This window comes from Heterodontus francisci, chromosome 1, assembly GCF_036365525.1.
Source record: "Heterodontus francisci isolate sHetFra1 chromosome 1, sHetFra1.hap1, whole genome shotgun sequence".
NCBI classification, from domain to species: Eukaryota; Metazoa; Chordata; class Chondrichthyes; order Heterodontiformes; family Heterodontidae; genus Heterodontus; species Heterodontus francisci.
This window is the reverse complement of record NC_090371.1, coordinates 174,904,607-174,924,430: the sequence shown is the minus strand read 5'-3', so window position 1 is coordinate 174,924,430 and position 19,824 is coordinate 174,904,607. Positions and strand designations below refer to the sequence as shown.

At 42.2% G+C, this 19,824-nt stretch overlaps 1 protein-coding gene across 1 annotated transcript in view; it reads right to left on the bottom strand.

Annotated features, from left to right (window-relative positions):
* wdfy3 (WD repeat and FYVE domain containing 3) overlaps nt 1-19,824 on the bottom strand; it is a 498,547-nt gene that overhangs the window by 366,029 nt on the left and 112,694 nt on the right. Inside the window, exon 3 of the mRNA XM_068038896.1 lies at nt 1,367-1,490. Coding sequence (XP_067894997.1) covers nt 1,367-1,490 — 124 coding nt within the window. The remainder of the gene's footprint in view (nt 1-1,366; nt 1,491-19,824) is intronic.

Sequence of the window (19,824 nt, the reverse complement as noted above, 5' to 3'; positions counted from 1 at the left end):
GAGCTCTTAAAACTTAGGAAATTACCACAAGTATGATGGCCACAATCATCTTGACATGCAACAGTGGATTAAGGGAGGTAATCTTTACTTTTGAACCATCATACTCTAGACCTGAAATTTTTCCAGAGATGCAAAACCTGAAAAAGCTGTAAACCTTCAGAGCTGCAAGCTGAACCTGCTAAGTGCATTCAAATCTGCAAGGCTTCGTGATGAAACAACAATTTAAACAGAGGTGCAAAAAATCCACAGGCCTTTGATTTCAGTCTAATTGGCAGGTCCAGCCTTTCGGTCGGGGGAGGGGGTTCCTGATTTAAATAATCCTGATGGTTGCCTGTGCCACTTGGGTGCCCGACAGGCAGGGAAGGGGCACAGACATGTTCTTTTGAGAGTGCTGAAAAACACAAAACTTTTCAACATCTTCAGTTCCACACCTGGACTTGGAGGTGGATTTCTCAGCAGTTCTATTCTTCTTTGGCAAGCCAGTCTGCAGTGGATTTCCAGAACTAAATTGGAATACTGATGCACCTAGTCTGAGCTTTCCCTACCAGTGCCATTGGGGCATATTTTAGGGCAGAATCTCAGTCTGCTCCGAACAAGATTATCCCAATCTGAGGGGTATGGCTGGGGAGTGGACTTCCAGGCTTGAGTGTTTCCAAGCCTGGAAGTCCACTCCCCGGTCATACCCCTCAGATTGGGATAATCTTGCTTGCAGCAGACTGAGATTCTGCCCTAAAATAGGCCCCAATGGCACTGGTAGGGAAAGATCAGACTAGGTGCATCAGTATACCAATTTAATTCTGCCACACACTTTCTTAGACTTGTAGTTGGTGTTAATTGTTTATCAATTGATTAATTACATGCAGGTGGAGGGTGTTAACTGGAATATTACTTTATCACTTCATAAGGAGACACTTACTGAGAATGGTGGAGGTTTTGAGTGCGGAGCTACCTGTACATAATCCTTTTTACTCTGTACAATAAATGTGAAACTGAGTAAAAACAGGCTCCAGCATTATCCTTCCAAAACAAGCTTTCTGGAATTTAACAGAGTGCAGATTTTCAATCCCAGAGCAATTAAATAGTTTCAATGCAAGTGCCTGTTGTCTTGTACACTACTTTAATCAGGTTAATAATAAAGTATATTATTGGTATCATAGTCATTCATGAAATAGTTAAGAATTCAGTGCAGGTATGATTCAGAGTTGGGAAAGGTTGCAACATTGACATTTTACTGCAATTAACTATTGCTGAGTAGGTTACTTTATGCTGCTATTTGCTGTTACAACGTGATCTAATTAGTATTCCTTTACAAACACTTTGAAATCTTGGTATGCTACCTTCCATCCAAAATCCAGACATCCCATACCTGTGGATTTGTTTGAGGCTCTTCTCCTGATTTCGGTCACCATCAAGCGCGATACCTGGGCAGCAAACTGCAAGAGATCTGAAAATTTCTCCGTCATAGTGCCAGGAGGAGCATTTCCAAATACCTGAAAGATGAACAAAAATAATGCAAATTCTACAGATAAAAACATAAAACAGATGCACAATGTACAAGAATAGGCAGGACTAATTTTTCTGTTTATTAGTCTCTATCCTTAGCTCCATTCAACATTTATTACTGTTTTTACCCATCAGATATCACTCATCAGAACCACAATGTCTCCATACTGTGGTTTATGCACTTAAACTACAATACCTTTGAATCAGATCCAAGACTTCAAACACCTGCACTTTTAAAGTCTGTTTCAAATTATCTCGTAGCAGTTTCTGCATCCGTTTTTAGCTGATTTCAAAGTATTGTCTTGTGCCAATAGCCTTTTACGGCCTCACTTCCTAACATTCCAACTTTTACTCACTACAGTTCACTCATTCACCATGGTCACATGTAAGTACACTATTCCATTGGAGCAGTTGAAAGAGAGATAAACATAAATCATTACTAAACATTATTTCCAGGTGTGCATGTGTTTCTAAGGATGGGCAATCAGACATTATGCTCTTTCCTGTGAATTCCAGCTGAACAATCTAATAGCTTATTTGAGTAACTGAAATATATACACCCACACTTAACTTTACATCTAATTTTAAATTTAGCTTTCCCACCATTCCACCCACCCAGCAATTTTCTCCCCTCCTCTTCAAAAGGTGACTTATCCTCAGTTATAGTTCCACAATCAACAGCTCTCTATGATCCCCAGAGTTATCCTTGGTAGCATCAACGGAAGCCGTGGACAGACCAAAAGGGCTCAAAACAAGTAAATTCACAAGGATAGATGGTATTTCTCCCAGAGTACTGAGAAAGACTAGTGAGATTTGCACTGCATTGACAATAATTATTCAGAAAGCATTGAACCCTGAGAAGCACCAGAGGAAAATACAAACTCATTAGCCGTAATTCCATGCAACATAATAGGTTTACTCCTGATAATGAATTCTGAGAATTATCAGTACAATAGTAAACTGGTAAACCTCTACAACAATAATCTAGTAACATTACTCAATATAGATTCAGACGGGTAGATCCTGTCAGACCAAATTCCTCAAATGGTTGAGGTGGTGACAACTGAAGTGAAATGTGGCAAACTCTACAATGTGAGGTACCTACACTTCAAAGACTTCACACAAATATCTGTTAGGTAAGCTCAAAGCTGTTGGGTTTAAGGTAACGCTCGAGAACGGACAACAAATTAGCTATAGAGTGGAAAATATGTACCGGTTACAGGAGATATGTCAGGGTGGGAGTGAAGTACTTAGAGCGCATCTCATGGCTCTATGACAACTACTGTTTCTAATTTACATCAATGACTTAGATTTAAAAGCTAAACGGAAAAGCAGCAAATTTACAGATGAGACCAAATTTGGTGCAGCATTTGAATTGGAGGAGGTAGCTCAAAAATTGCAGAATGAGTTGGCCAAAATATATATGTTGGCAGAGCAATTGCAACTAAAATTAATATAGACAAATGCAAAGTACCTGCGGTGCCCCACTGGTCACTGCCTGCCATTCGGAAGACGATCCGTTTGTCCCTACTCTTTCTTTCCTGTCTGCCAACCAATTTTCTATCTAACGCAATACGCTACCCCCAATCCCATGCGCTTTAATTTTACACGCTAATCTCTGATGTGGGACTTTGTCAAAAGTCTTCTGAAAGTCCAAATAAACCACATCCACTGGCTCCCCCTCAACTCTACTAGTTACATCCTCGAAGAATTCTAGTAGATTTGTCAAGCACGATTTCCCTTTCGTAAATCCATGCTGACTCTGCCCGTTTCTATCACTGTTCTCCGAGTGCTCTGCTATAAAATCTTTGATAATGGACTCTAGAATTTTCCCCACTACCGACATCAGGCTGACTGGTCTATAATTCCCTGCTTTCTCTCTACCTCCCTTTTTAAATAGTGGGTTACGTTAGCTACCCTCCAATCTGTAGGAACTGTTCCAGAGTCTATAGAATCTTGGAAGATGACCACCAATGCATCCACTATTTCTAGGACCACTTCCTTAAGTACTCTGGGATACATACCATCAGGCCCTGGGGATTTATCAGCCTTCAATCCCATCAATTTCCCCACTGGGTGGCACAGTGGCGCAGCGGCTAGCACCGCAGCCTCACAGCTCCAACGACCCAGGTTCGATTCTGGGTACTGCCTGTGCGGAGTTTGCAAGTTCTCCCTGGAACTGCGTGGGTTTCCGCCGGGTGCTCTGGTTTCCTCCCACAGCCAAAGACTTGCAGGTTGATAGGTAAATTGGCCATTGTAAATTGCCTCTAGTATAGGTAGGTGGTAGGAGAATGGTGGGGACGTGGTAGGGAATATGGGATTAATGTAGGATTAGTATAAATGGGTGGTTGTTGCTCGGCACAGACTCGGTGGGCCGAAGAGCCCATTTCAGTGCTGTATCTCTATGGTTATGACTACTGCACATTGTAATGAGTAGTGGACGACACAAATGCTCTGTCTATCGTGCTAAACCAGCTACAGGTAAGCTGGAAGAGATCTCGGAGTCTCAGTGCACACATTATTCAGTATACCCAACTAATATCATGAGCATCCATCAACAAAGTCAACAGATTGCTCAAAGACATAACCAAAAGAATAGTCAAAGGTGAAGGCAATCACTACTGTGCTCTGGTCAGACTTCATAAATAAACGTGCCCAGTTCTGGTTGCCAAAACACAAGTTTGATAATAAAGCACGGGCAACAGTGCAGTACAGAGATACTGATCCCGAGTGTTAAAAGTATGAGCTATAAGGAAAGACTAAAATAAAAAAATACTGAAGATGCTGTAAATCTGAAATAAAAACAAAGTGCTGGAAATACTCAGGAGGTCTGGCAGCATCTGTGGAGAGAGAAGCAGAGTTAATGTTTCAGACCTATGACCTTTCATCAGAACTGATCGTCCACAGATGCTGCCAGACCTGCTGAGTATTTCCAGCACTTTCTGTTTTTATTTCAAACTTAGAAGCATCTAGGAGGATGGATAAATTAACATAGGATGAACAATGTACCTAAACAGTAATCATCTTGGGATCACACCCAAGTATCTGTTCTTCATGTATTAGCTAGTAAGCACCAGCCAGTTGTTTCACTAAAGTATTATAATTCTAACTGCACACATGCACTTTCTAGGATGGATCATGCGATATTGATCATAGAATGTCACAGCACAGAAACAAACCATCAGGTGGCAGTGTTGCCACCACTTCAGAAATCTAATTGCACTTTCCTGCTCAGTCTGCAATCTTTAATGTTCTTGTTATTAGAATAATTCCTATTTTCTAAAGAATTTATGGTCTCTGAAAACAATCTATGTCACCATAATTCTTCATAAAAAGTCCCAACTTCTCAAGTTTCTCTTCATAATTGTAACCCTCCCGAGTAACAGGTCAGTGAATCAAGGCGGCACCTTTTTCATTGCTTTTCTCTTCTTTATTTCCAAAACTATATACAAGACTCCAATTACAGCCTTTTTCTTTTTACATTCTAAGCTTTTAGATGCAAACTCACTACACCTGACTTTTTATGACCTCATCAATTATCTGTGTATCTGAACACAGAAGTCCCTCTGCCTCTTTACTCCAGTTACATCACCATTTAAGGTGTTTTTCTTTTCTCTGTTTAGTCCAAACTTTTTTCTATATTTTTTTTACATTGAACTGCATCTGCCACCTATCTACCCAATCTGTTACCTATGTTCTCCTTCAATCTTTCACAATTACAGGCAATTTGGCATCAACAAATGCCAATACTATTTGCTCAATTCCAAAGTTCAGATCATGTGTGTGTATATAGTAAAATAAGAATGGTTTCAATACAGACATCACTACCACATCTCTCCATTCTGCAAAAAACTAATTTACCTCCTACCCTGCCCATCATTTATCTCTTTATCCACCTGGCCACAATATCCTTCATTCCAAATACCACTATATTCTCAAGTTTTGGTGGTACCCTTATCAAATACCTTTTGAAAATTTATATGAACGACATCCATTGAATTTTCTTTTTATGTGCGATCTTATTTCCTCAAATAACTATGGTTGATTAGGCACGACTTGCCCTGATTAGCTCATGCTTCTCCAAGCACTTGCAATTTCAGTGCGTATTATATACTTCAGTGACTTATCAACAACTAAAACATAGAAAGATTTACGGCACAGAAGGAGGCCATTCTGGCCTTTGTGTCAGTGCTGGTAAAACCTAATTGGGCTGTAATTTCCTGGTTTATTCTTGTGTCCCATTTTGAAAAGGAGACACACATTTGCCACCTTTCAGTCCTCTGATGCAATTCTCCTTTGCACAGGAAATTAGTCAGACCTTCCATGATTTTATCCCTAACTCCCCTTGGGAGCCTTGAATGTTAAGCATCAGGTCCTGGCAAGTAGCTTCTTTAGTACTATTACTCACTGGATCTAGCTTTTACTAATTGTTCTACTCCCATCACTGACAGTTCTATTTTTCTTCTGTTCCCTTTTCTAAATCCTTAGTTCATTTTTGCCATCTTGTCCTGTTTAACCACTTTGAACTCCATTTTACACTAAACCTAATTTTCATTCTAAGGAACCAATTTAACTCTACTCTCTGGTCTTACTACTTCTCCCTGCCATATTAGTTTAAACTTTTCCCCACAGCTCTAGTTAACCCAGCACCAATTCATAATAACTAAGAATGAGTTATAAGTGTAGCTTTGAGAATTGCTCACATCCCAAAGAAACATTTTTCTAAATCTTCCTGGCACACCAGCCCTCAAATGCTTAACATGCTCCACTAGTCCAGCCTAGGAGGCAATGATGTTCATCAGATAATTACAAGCTGGTAATTATTAATAAATACTAAACCTAGTCTGCAATATAGCGAGTTTTGAAATGAATACTAGTTTTCTGGCCCAACACCTATGTATATTTAGTTAAGGCCAGTGAATCCATTCCAACACATGCTCACTCTGCTTTAATATGCAGGAATTTTTTTTTAAGCGAGCTTTTTACATACTGCTTCTGATATAGCACGGTTTCTATAAGTTCATTATAGTTTTACCAGCTATAACTTGGCAGAACAGTGGCTTTCAACGTATAACAGTGACTTTCAACATAGAACAGTGACAACAGCTACTGGTCCTGTTGTCTCATCAGTCTGCAGTCTATAATTGACTGTACTTCACATTAGACTGGCAATACTGTATAATCAAGTGCATTTTAGACTAGTTTACAGTTAATATCTGTCCCTATTCTACAGTTGAATCTACTTACTCTACTGGATTGTTAAAAGATCCCACAACTGAGAAATGTTTCAGCATAACGTATTATGCTTGATGAATCGTAAAGACAATGCAGGATACAACAGGTCACTATTTCAAATACTGTGCACAAAATGCACGATCTGCTCAACGCAGTAATTAATACAGCTAAATAAGCTTGGGCGGCACAGTGGCGCAGTGATTAGCACCGCAGCCTCACAGCTCCAGGGACCCAGGTTCGATTCTGGGTACTGCTTGTGCGGAGTTTGCAAGTTCTCCCTGTGACCGCGTGGGTTTTCGCCAGGTGCTCCGGTTTCCTCCCACAGCCAAAGACTTGCAGGTGATAGGTAAATTGGCCATTGTAAATTGCCCCTAGTGTAGGTAGGTGGTAGTGAATATGGGATTACTGTAGGGTTAGTATAAATGGGTGGCTGTTGGTCGGCACAGACTCGGTGAGCCGAAGGGCCTGTTTCAGTGCTGTATCTCTAAATAAAAATAGAATTTTTAAAAACCAGCAACTGTTTGCTATTTCCTGATTTGTTAACTGCACATCTCTAAATTTTTTTTTTAAAAATCAGTATTATACAGATTGGGCCCCCTCAAGTGGAATACTGTGCCCAATAAGAACAAGACCCATTTTCACCATTAACTTTCTATTCATTGAAGACTTGACTTCATTCAAGACTTGATGTCACTTTGACAACAAAATCTATGGCACTATGATTTCAGATACACAATTCTTAGCTGGAAGGAACTAATTTTGAAAGATCCATGATCATCAAGAAACAAAGCTATACAAGAGAGAAATCTCAACCTTTGATAGTATTATTTTGCTTAGAAGCAAAAACAATGATAGAATCATACAGCACAAAAGAAAGATATTCAGCCCATTGTGCCTGTACCGGCTCTTTGAAACAGGTATCCAATTAGTCCCACTCCCCTGCTCAATCCCCATAACACTGCAAATTTTCCCTTTTCAAGTATATATCCAATTCTCTTATAAAAGTTACTCTTAAAGTTGCTTCCACCACCTCTTCAGGCTGCATATTCCAGATCATAATTTTTTTATGCAGCTATCTACACCCCAGAAGCAAAGGAAAAGTAAAAAAAAAAATCCTTCTTTTAAAATCTTGAAATTTGAAGGAATGAGACTCCAACCTTTAGTTCAGTGCCAGAGAGGTTGTTTGGTAGCAATTAAGATTCATCGTGCCATCAAAATTTACTTACACTGAAATGGACAAGCCCTAACTTTTTAAAAGTTCATTCAAGGGATGCGGACATGACTGGCAAGGCCAGCCCTTACTGCCCATCCCCAATTGCCCTCGGGAAGTTGGTTGCGAGCCTCCTTCTTGAACCCCTGCAGCCTGTGTGGTGAAGGTACTCCCACAGTGCTGTTAGGTAGGGAGTTCCAGGATTTTGACCCAATGACGATGAGGAAATGGCAATATCTCTCTAAATCAGGATGGAGAGAGATTTGGAGAGGAACTTGCAGTTGGTGATGTTCCCATGTGCCTGCTGTCCACATCCTTCTAGGTGGCAGAAGTTGCAGATTTGAGAGGTGCTATCGAAGACGACTTGGCAAGTTGTTGCAGTGCATTTTGTAGATGATGCACATAACTGCCACTGTACACTGGGGGTGGAGGGAGTGATTTTTAAGGTACTGGATGGGACTTCTGGCGTATTTATTGGTATCTATCATATAAGTACCGCAACTTCCCGCGTTCCTTGTCCTTTAGGTCAATAGGCAAGATAAGAGTTCATGGAGTTGGTGATAATATATTAGCATGGATACAGGATTGGTTAACGGACAGGAAGCAAAGAGTGGGCATAAACAGCGCATTTTCAAGTTGGCAAACAGTGAATGGTGGAGTGCCACAATGATCAGTGCTGGGGCCTCAGCCATTTACAATCTATATTAATGACTTAGATGAAGAGACAGAGTAATGTATCTAAGGTAGGTGGAAAGCTAAGCTGTGGGGAGGACAGACAGGCTGCAAAAATATATAGACAGGTTAAGTGAGTGGGCATCAAGATGGCAGACAGAGTATAATGTAGGGAAGTGTGAAGTTATTGACTTTGGTTGCAAGAATAGAAAAGCAGAATATTTTTAAAAGGTGTGTAAGTTGTAAGCGTTGATGTTCAAAGAGACTTTTTTTTATTCTTTCAGGGGATGTCGGCATCACTGGTAAGGCCAGCATTTGTTGCCATTCCCTAATTGCCCTTGAACTGAATGGCTATTTCAGAAGCAGTTAAGAGTCAACCACATTGCTGTGGGTCTGAAGTCACATGTAGGCCACGTTCAGGTAAGGACGACAGATTTCTTTCCCTAAAGGACATTAGTGAACCAGATGGGTTTTTATGACAATCGATGATAGCTTCATGACACCATTACTGAGACTAGCTTTCAATTCCAGGTTTCACCAGCTGCCATGGTGTGATTTGAACCCATGTCCCCTGGGCATTGGCCTAGGTCTCTGGATTACTAGCTCAGTGACATTACCACTATGCCACTGTCGCCGCCCATGCTTGGGTGTGCTTGTACAAAGAACACAAAGTTAGTATGCAGATACAGCAAGCAATTAGGGAGGCAAATGGCATGTAGGCCTTTATTGCAAGGGAATTGGAGTACAGCAATAAAGAAGTCTTGCTACAATTGTACAAGGTTTTGGTGAGACCATATCTGGAGTGCTGTGTGCAGTTTTGGTCTCCACATTTAAGAAAAGATATACTTGCAATGGAGGCAGTATAGCGAAGGTTCAATAAATTGGTCCCTGGGATGAGGTGGTGCCCTATGAGGAGCAGCTGAGTAAATTGGACCTATAATCTCTGGAGTTTAGAAGAATGAGAGGTGATTTCATTGAAACATACAAGATTCTAAAGGGACAGTTCCTAGTTCCGAAGGGTCACTGACCCGAAACGTTAACTCTGCTTCTCTTTCCACAGATGCTGCCAGACCTGCTGAGTGGTTCCAGCATTTCTTGTTTTTATTTCAGATTTCCAGCATCCGCAGTATTTTGCTTTTATTAAGATTCTAAAGGGGTTGGATAGGGTAGACACAGAGATTGTTTCCACTGGTCGGGGAATCTAAAACACAAGGCACAGTCTCAGGATAAGGGGCCCATCATTTAGGACTGAGATGAGGAGAAATTACTTCACTCAAAGGGGTGTGAGTCTTTGGAATTCTCTAGCCCTAGGTTGTGGATGCTCCATTGTTGAATATATTTAAGGCTGGGATAGACAGATTTTGGTCTCTCAGGGAATCAAGGGATATGGCGAGCGGGCGGGCAAGTGGAGTTGAAGCTTAAGACTAGCCAAGATCGCACTGAATGGCAGAGCAGGCTCAATGGGCCATATGGTCTACTCCTGCTCCTAGTTCTTGTGTTCCATGTGCTTCAATGGCGAAGCACCAGTACAGCACAGCTTCTGGAGGAGCAGGGCAACTCGGACAGCAACTTCCTGATTTCCACATGTGTGGTCGCTGGAAGTTGTTGTCTAACCTACTCTAATTACATTGATTACTGTTAGCCTCAAAGTTATTTTTACCACAAAATCCAGGCCAATCTACCAGCTAAGGCCTAATCAGTGATTTATACCTGTTTAGCATAACTTCTTTGCTTTTGTGCCCCATGCCTTGATTTATAAAGTCTAAGATTCTATATCTTTCTTTAAGAGCATTATTAACTTGTTCTGCCATATTCATAAATTTCCCTATGCGAGCCCCATCTGTTCCTGCATCCTCATTCGTTTATATTGCCTCTCCTCATTCTTCCTTCTAAAAAGAATCACTTCGTACTTTTCCCTGCATTAAATATCATCTGCCATGTACAGGGGTGAGAACAACCAAAAAACAGTGTCCGAAGACCAAAAACAAAAGTCTGAAATTTCTTTTTGACAAGGAATCATGTAATTATAGCACTGTTAATGATCTGAAATGAATGCAAATGCTTCAAGGCCACTTCAAATGTGTAGAAGCATTAGTTTTCCTTTTGATTTCCGTCAAGACGGTGGACCACTGCATTTGTATAAAATCACCAAAGTAATCTCAGCATTCCAACATTTAATAGTTATTAGTACATCATGTCATTATGAAGGATGAAGTGAATTTTAACACCAGAAAGCTGAAAGCTTATTCGTAAGTCTGTACTTGTTCATTCGTAGTCACCATAGCTTTAGTGGGGCCGTTGGTACCGTCTTGCTTCTTCTCCGGATTTCTTCAAGCCTCCTTCAGTCCGTGTCTCAATGTCATCCAGCCATCCAATTTTTCCTGTTCCGATTCTGTTTTTTCCCTCAATTTCTCCTTCAATTGTTGCCAAGACAAAGCTGTTGGGTCTTCGTTTCCGATGTCCATACTTGGCTATCTTTCTCTCTCACTGTACTTAGAAACCCTCTTGATTCCTGAACTTCTACTCTTGATCTAACCCACTCGTTTGTCTTCCTGTCCATCCAGTTGATTGTGTATCCTCTGCCAGACCCACATTTCATAAGTTGTTATCCTCCTCTCATCCTCTTTCCTCACGAGTCCAACTTTCGCATCCATACAGTGTAACACTCCACACTAGTGACTGTACCAGACCCTTTTCAACTTCATACTGATGCTTTTGGACTTACAGATGCTACACAAGTCACTGGTCACATCTCTTGTTGTAGCTAATCTAACTTGGATTTCATTTTTGGATGGAATTTTGATGTTCATCATCGAAACAAGGTACTTGAATTTGTCCACCGCCTTTATCACGGTGCTTCTAATCTTGACTTTGCCACTGCCATTTAGATCCATAAGTTGGTCTTTGCCTATTTATATTCTGTCCAAAAGACTCACTGTATTTTTTGACAAGGCCCGTCATAGTCTCTAGCTCTTCCTTTGAGTGTGGTATTGTCTGCGTACCCGAGATTCCATATGCTACGAACTATGATGCAGCCACATCTCTCAGGTAACTCTCTTCCTGCGCCATCCTAATTATCTTCTCTCCCACAGCATTAAACAGCATGGCTGACAGAAGACACACCTGCCTGACTCCCTTCTCAAACTGGAACTGGTTCGTATGCTCATCACCAAACTCTAACGACTCATGAAGCATTTCTGTACAACTCTTGTATTAGCCACACAAAATGCTTGGGTACAAAGTCGATAGGTGTCTTCCATAGAGCATCAAAATGGACAGTGTCGAAAGCTTTGACAGAGCCTATGAACATGAGCCAAAACCGGGCTTCCTGCTTGTTTTCACATTTTTCCATGAGATTTCTGAGTACAGCATCAGTTGTACTCTTCCCTGGAACGAAGCCAAACTGCTCCTCTGCCACTTCTCTGTTCACACAAGGGGGTGGACTCTGCCTGATGATATCAAGTAGTACTTTAGATGAGACTTGGTGTACGATATTTTGGCCAGTCCTGTGCGCCTGCTATCTTGGGCATTGTGACCATATAGTCCACTTGCAAGCCCATTCACCTGTTGTCCACATATCATCAATAATTTCTTTTATTGTATCTACTACTGTTTCACCTTCCGGTGATATCTGATCTTGTCTTTCTGCCTTTCAACTCAATGTGCTTTAGAGCTTTTCTTATCTTTTAGTACCTCAGGTTCTAGTTGTTCTTTTAACTTCCAGTCTTTGTTGTTGATCTTTTTTGGTTCTTCAAACAGTTTCCTGCAGTAACTATCACATCACAGCCTGCTCTTGTCCTTATATAACAAGTTTCCATTTTCATTCTCGACACCAATTCCAAGATTTACATATTTCTTTCCAGCTATGACCTTGACTAGTGAATATTCTGTCTTGGTGTTAGCATTCTTGAAAGCTTCCACTGCTTCTTCAGCTCTTTCGCTCAGTTCTCGTTTATGGCTTTTTACAGGTCTTCACACAATTTGAGGTATTCTCTGCTTTGTACACAAATCTGTGCTAAAGTTTTAAAAGCACTGCTAATTGACTGGTTAGTTTTTCCCTTTAGCTGACAAACACAGGCCTTTCTAGCTTTCTTAGGAGCAACTATCATTACTGCTTTGGCAGAGCATTTTATGGCCAGTTCCTGGTGTGATTTCTAGCCTTTTCCTCTGTTCCTCTTTTTCCTTCCTCCCCTAATGTTTCTCCTCAGCATACATATCGCAGACCTCTGGCAGACACTTCGCCAGCTTGCCACTAACAGGATCACTAGCCTTGTGTCTTCTTGAAAAGTACTCCAAAACTTTACTTCTCCTCTGCTCTCAGTGCATATTTCACAGTTTGGATGTCACTGTATGGACCAACCTTCCTCCAGGAAGATCCTGAGGTCAATGATATTAGCCATTGTGCTGAAAGAACCATCAATTATGGGTCCATGGAAGCAGCTCATCAAAGCAAATACAAGCCTGCAGTGAGTGCTGTACTAGTCCCCCTTGTGTACTGCGTTGCTCTGTAAGTCTAACCTTCCTTCCATTTTGTATGGGGGTAACAGTTTATCTGTATGGAACTGTCTGACCTCCAGACTGAAGCTCTGAAGTTCGCCCTCAGTGTCTCCATCCAACTCCTCCCCCACAACCCCACACACTGTACCCCATCCAACTCACCCCAAACACACAGTATTCCATCCAACTACTGCGCACCCCCCACACACAGTGTACTCCATCCAACTGCCCCCCAACACACTGTAACCCATCCAACTGCTGCCTCCACCCAAATACACAGTATCCCATCCAACTGCCACCACCCCTACACACACATTGTAACCCCACCCCACACATAATAGAGTCATAGAGAGATACAGCACTGAAACAGGCCCTTTGGCCCACCGAGTCTGTGCCAACCAACAACCACCCATTTATACTAATCCTACATTAATCCCATATTCCCTACCACATCCCCACCATTCTCCTACCACCTACCTACACTAGGGGCAATTCACAATGGCCAATTTACCTATCAACCTGCAAGTCTTTGGCTGTGGGAGGAAACCGGAGCACCCGGCGGAAACCCACGTGGTCACAGGGAGAACTTGCAAACTCTGCACAGGCAATACCCAGAATAATGTGCCCCATCCAACTGCCCAACACACTGTACCCCATCCAACTGCCTCCCCCCCCCACACACAATGTACCCCATCCAGCTAACCCCCCCTCCCCAAACACACACTGTACCCCTTTGAACTGCCACCCCACACACACACACACAAACAGAATACCCCATCCAACTTGGGGAGCTTCGTGGTTGGCCAACGGTGGATTTACGAAACCCTATAAATCCACACTTTGGTGGAAATTTCTCATCCCTACATGTATGTCATTTCACCAGTCTATGTCCTCCTGAAGTTTACTACTATCCTCCTTGCTGTTTACTACGTTTTCAAGTTTTGTATTATCAAACTGAAATTTTGCCTCCTATAGCCCACATCCCATGAACAAATAAAAATAAATCCAGAGAGGATTTAAAGAATGTGGCTAGACCCTCGGCTATTTCCACCTAACTTTCCTTCACAGCCTAGTTTGCATCCTATCCAGACTGGGTGACGTTTCTACTTTGAGCACCAACCTTTCAAGTACTCCTATCCTATCCTTTTTCTCCACACTTTCTCCTTTACATGACTTTGACATCATCCTCTTCATTTGTGAAAACAGCTGCAAAGTACTCATCTAGTACCTCTGGTTCCGCTAGAAGATTTCCTTTTTGGTCCCTAAACAGCCTCATCCTTCCTTTTACTATCCTTTGAAACAAGTAACATCTATGATTTTTGGTATATGGCTTTTTAAAATGAATGATTTGTTACTAACAGTTAAGAATATTAAAGAATTGACTTTTCAACATTCATCATTTCACCGACAGATATACTTCACTACTGTTAACCATCCAGAAGAGAATTTTGGAATAGAGTGGGGAAAAGAATGAACGACCTTAAAAAAATACAAAGAGCAGCAAATGATATTGAATTGTACAGATTTAAAACATTGTGCTTAAAATGGACAATTTTCCTATTTACAAGAGGAAGTACATATGTAATCAACTTTAAACCTCGAGTGCAAATCACCCTCCAAAAGTACAGTTGCTGCTTTTCAAATTTTTTTTTTCCTTTGGCTTCCTTATCTCGAGAGACAATGGGTAAGCGCCTGGAGGTGATCAGTGGTGTGTGGAGCAGCGCCTGGAGTGGCTATAAAGGCCATTATTAGAGTGACAGACTCTTCCACAGGTGCTGCAGAGAAATTTGTTTGTCGGGGCTGTTACACAGTTGGCTCTCCCCTTGCGCCTCTGTCTTTTTTCCTGCCAACTACTAAGTCTCTTCGACTCGCCACACTTTAGCCCCGTCTTTATGGCGGCCCGCCAGCTCTGGCTATCACTGGCAACTGACTCCCACGACTTGTGATCAATGTCACAGGATTTCATGTCGCGTTTGCAGACATCTTTAAAGCGGAGACATGGACGGCCGGTGGGTCTGATACCAGTGGCGAGCTCGCTGTACAATGTGTCTTTGGGGATCCTGCCATCTTCCATGCGGCTCACACGGCCAAGCCATCTCAAGCGCCGCTGACTCAGTAGTGTATACAAGCTGGGGATGTTGGCCGCCTCGAGGACTTCTGCGTTGGAGATACGGTCCTGCCACCTGATGCCAAGTATTCTCCCGAGGCAGCGAAGATGGAATGAATTGAGACGTCGCTCTTGGCTGACATACGTTGTCCAGGCCTCGCTGCCATAGAGCAAGGTACTGAGGACACAGGCTTGATACACTCGGACTTTTGTGTTCATACATACTTTCATATATCATGCAGCATATGACACACTGTCAAATAGATAGGTTCTACTGTACTTGACCCCTTCCCCTGTCTGAATAACTGACTACTGAACCATGATTTTTTTTAAAAAACTGAAGTGTCTTTTTATTGTAACCACTGTAGCAAACTATAGAAACTGTAAAGCTGCTGACTCATTCCTGCACTTGCAAAGTGATTTTAAAACTTGCACTGCAAATATTTAACAACTTTGGGAAGGAAATGATCGCACTTCTATTGTGCAACTGATTAAAATATTAGGTCACTGACATAACAAATTTCGCAAATTTATAAAGGGCCAAGTTTACATCTGATATTTTGTATAATATGGATGTCAGAAGACATGTCTTTCAAATTCCTCTACCCATGGTAATGTTAAAATCTTTTTTAAGTATAATATCTCCTTGAAGAGTGGGGTTAACAAAGTTACTAAGTGTTGCAGGCAGTTCATTTTTACATGTATTTCGATTATTCAGGCACAGTGCAATCCTACTCAAAGTGGCACACAAGTGCATAGAGAAGTCTTGCTGCAATTGTTTAGACCTTGGTGAGACCACACCTGGAGTATTGTGTAGAGTTTTGGTCTCATCTAAGGAAGGATATACTTGCCATAGAAGGAGTGCAATGGAAGTTCACCAGACTAATCCCTGGGTTGGTGGATTGTCTTATGAGGAGATATTGAGGAAACTTTAGAGATTCAAAGAATGAGAGGTGATCTAATTGAAACTTACAAAATTCTTATAGGGCGTGAGAAGGTGGATATAGATAGGACGTTTACCCTGGCTGATGAGTCTAGAACCAGGGGACATAGCCTCAGAATGAGGGTTAGGCTATTTAAAATGGAGATGAGGAATTTCTTCACTCAGAGGATGGTCAATCTTTGAAATTCTCTACCCCACAGGGCTGTGGAAGTTCAATCATTGAGCATGGTCAAAACAGAAATCGATAGCTTTCTGGATACTAATGACACAAGAATTGGTGGACAGACAGGACACAGAGAATAATCTTTTTCCAGGTGGCAGGCAGTGACTTGTGGAGTACCGCAGGGATCAGTGCTTGGGGCCCCAGCTTTCACAATATATATTAATGACTTGGGTGAGGGAACTAAATGTAACATTTCCAAGTTTGCAGACGACACAAAGCTGGGGTGGGGCGGCGGGGGGGGGGGGGGTTATGTGAGCTGTGAGGAGGAGGCAAAGAAACTCCAACGTGATTTGCACAAGTTGGGTGAGTGGACAAATGCATGGCAGATGCAGTATAACATGGATAAATGTGAGGTTATCCACTTTGGTTGTAAAAACAGAAAAGCAGATTGTCTGAATGGTGATAGATTGGGAAAGGGGGAGGTGCAACGAGACCAGGGTGTTCTTGTACACGAGTCACTAAAAGCAAACATTCAGGTGCAGTAAGCAGTTAGGAAGAAAAACAGTATGTTGGCCTTCATTGCAAGAGGATTTGAGTACAGGAGCAAGGATGTCTTACTGCAGTTATATAGGGCCTTGGCGAGACCACATCTGCAGTATTGTGTGCAGTGTTGGTCTCCTTATCTGAGGAAGGATGTTCTTGCCATGGAGGGAGTGCAAAGAAGATTTACTAGGCTGATTCCTGGGATAGCAGGATTGACATGTGAGGAGAGATTGGATCGACTAGGCTTATATTCACTAGAGTTTAGAAGAATGAGAGGGGATCTCATAGAAACCTATAAAATTCTAACAGGACTAGACAGGCTAGATGCAGGGAGGATGTTCCCAAAGGCTGGGGAGTCCAGATCGAGGGTCACAGTCTCAGGATACGGGATATGCCATTTAGAACCCAGATGAGGAGAAATATTTTCAATCAGGGGTGGTGAACCTGTGGAATTCTCTACTGCAGAAGGCCAAGTCATTAAATAAATTCAAGAAGGAGATAGATATATTTCTTAATGCCAAAGGAATCAAGGGCTATGGGGAGAAAGTGGGAACAGGGTACTGAATTAGAAGATCAGCCATGATCTTTTTTGAATGGCGCAGCGAGCCCGAAGGTCCAAATGGCCTACTCCTGTTCCTATTTTTTATGTTTCTATGACATCAAAGCATATGGGAATAGTGCAGGAAAGTGGTGTTGAGGTAGATGATCAGCCATGATCTAATGGTGGAGCAGGCTCAACAGGTTGAATGGCCTACTCCTGCACCATGGTTGACATTGAAGAAAAATGAGCAATTAGCAAACTCAGCCACTGGATGAACAAAACAATAGCAACCTACATCTATATAGCGCCTTTAACAAAGCAAAAATCCCATGGCATTTCACAGGAGCGTTCCCAAACAAAATTTGACACTGAGCCACATAGAGATATTAAGGCAGATGCAGAAAAGCTTGGTCAAAGAGGTAAGTTTTAAGGAGCGTCTTAAAGGAGGGGAGAGAGGTAGAAAGAGTGTTTTAGGGAATTCCATACCTTAGTGCCTTGGGGAAGCTCAAGAAGCCAGAATTAGAGAAGCGCAGATATCTCAGAAGGTTGAGAGTCTGGTGTAGATTATAGAGATAGGGAGGGAAGAGGCCATGGAAGGATATGAAAACAACAGGTATTTCAAAATCAAGACATTGCTTAACCGGGAGCCAACGTAGGTCAACAGCACAGGGGTGATGGGTGAACAGGACTTAGTATGAGTTAGGGCATAGGCAGCAGAGTTTTGGATGAGTTTATGGAGGGCAGAAAGTGGGTGGCCGGTCAGGAGTGCTTTGGAATAGTCAAGTGTCAAGATAACAAAGGCATGGATGAGGGTTTCAGCAGATGAGTTGAGGCAGGGGTAGAGTCGGGCAACATTACAGGGGCGGAAATAGGCAGTCTTAGTGATGGTGCGACTATGTGGTGAAAAGCCCATCTCTGGGTCAAATATAACACCAAGGTTGCAAACAGTCTAGTTCAGCCTCAGACAGTTTCCAGGGAGAGGGAAGCAGTCGATGGCTAGGGAACAGAGTTTGTGGTGGGGACTGATGGCAATGGCTTCAGTCTTTTCAATATTTAGTTGGAGGAAATTCCTGCTCATGCAGTACTGGATGTCAAACAAGCAGTGTGAAAATTTACAGACAATGGAGGGGGTCAAGAGAGGTGTTGGTGGCAAGGTAGAGTTTGGGGTCATCAGCCTAGTGTCAGAAACTGGTACTGTGTTTTCGGATGATGTTGCCAAGTGACAGCTTGTAGATGAGAAATAGGAAGGGGCAGAAAATACATTGGGAGACAGCAGAGGTCACAGCATGGAAGCAGGATGAGAAGCGATTGCAGATGATACTTTAGCTATGACTGGATAGACAAGAATGGAACCAGGCTAGTGCAATCCCACCCAGCTGGATGCCAGTGGAGAGGCATTGGAGAAAGATGGTGTGGTCAACATTATCAAAGACTGCAGATAGGTTGAGAAAGACAGGAGGGGTACTTCACTGCATCCCAGTCACATCAGATGTTAGTTGTGTCTTTGATAAGAGCCATTTCTGTACTGCGGTGGGGTGGAAACCTGATCAGAGGGATTCAAACATGGAGTTCCGAGAGCAGATGGGCACAGGTTTGGGAAGCAGCGACACTTTCAAGGACTTGGGAGAGGAAAGGGAAGTTGGTGATGGGACGGTAATTTGCAAGGATGGAGGGGGTCAAGGGCTGTTTTTTTGGGGAGGGGGCGATCACGGCAGATTTGATGAAGAGGGGGAGGAGTTTGAACCATTAACAATTCCTACTAACAAGGGAGCCAGAGGTGGACAACATGAGCTCAGAGAGGGAATGAGGGAAGATAGGAGGAAACTAGAGAAAGATGTGGTCATACAGGCTGTCATACAAGTAGTAGAGAGAGAAATAAAGGAAACCATTCTCCTCATGGCATGGAAGCCCGACTATTTACCTTTGGCTATAATATTCCTGTCAATACATCAGTCTTGACACGAGTCACCTTATTCATCTACACAAATGAACAGCAATATGCCAATAGAAGTCTTTTTTGCAGTTTTGACAAAACCTACTTGAAATGTGGCTTGATAATACATTGACAACTGACATTTTCTTTGTTTTAGGCTTCTGCCAGCTAGTGGCAAGGCAGTGGATTTTCATTCGAAAAAAATCAATGAACTTTAAATCCACTGAACTGAAACTTGAACCTAGAAATCCAGTTTCTAACATATCCAAGGCACCAGAGTATGGAACTATGCAAAGGAACAGGCCATCATTTGAGAAATGAGAACACAAGAAAAGGCAAAAGAGTCTGACCCTGCAGAAGTAAACTTTGGTTGCCATTCATGCATTGGCACAGACAACAGTTTGGAAGAAGTCCAAAACCCAAGCTGGCCAGCTGACATCATAATTCCTTACATCATAATATCTGATCTCAGAAATA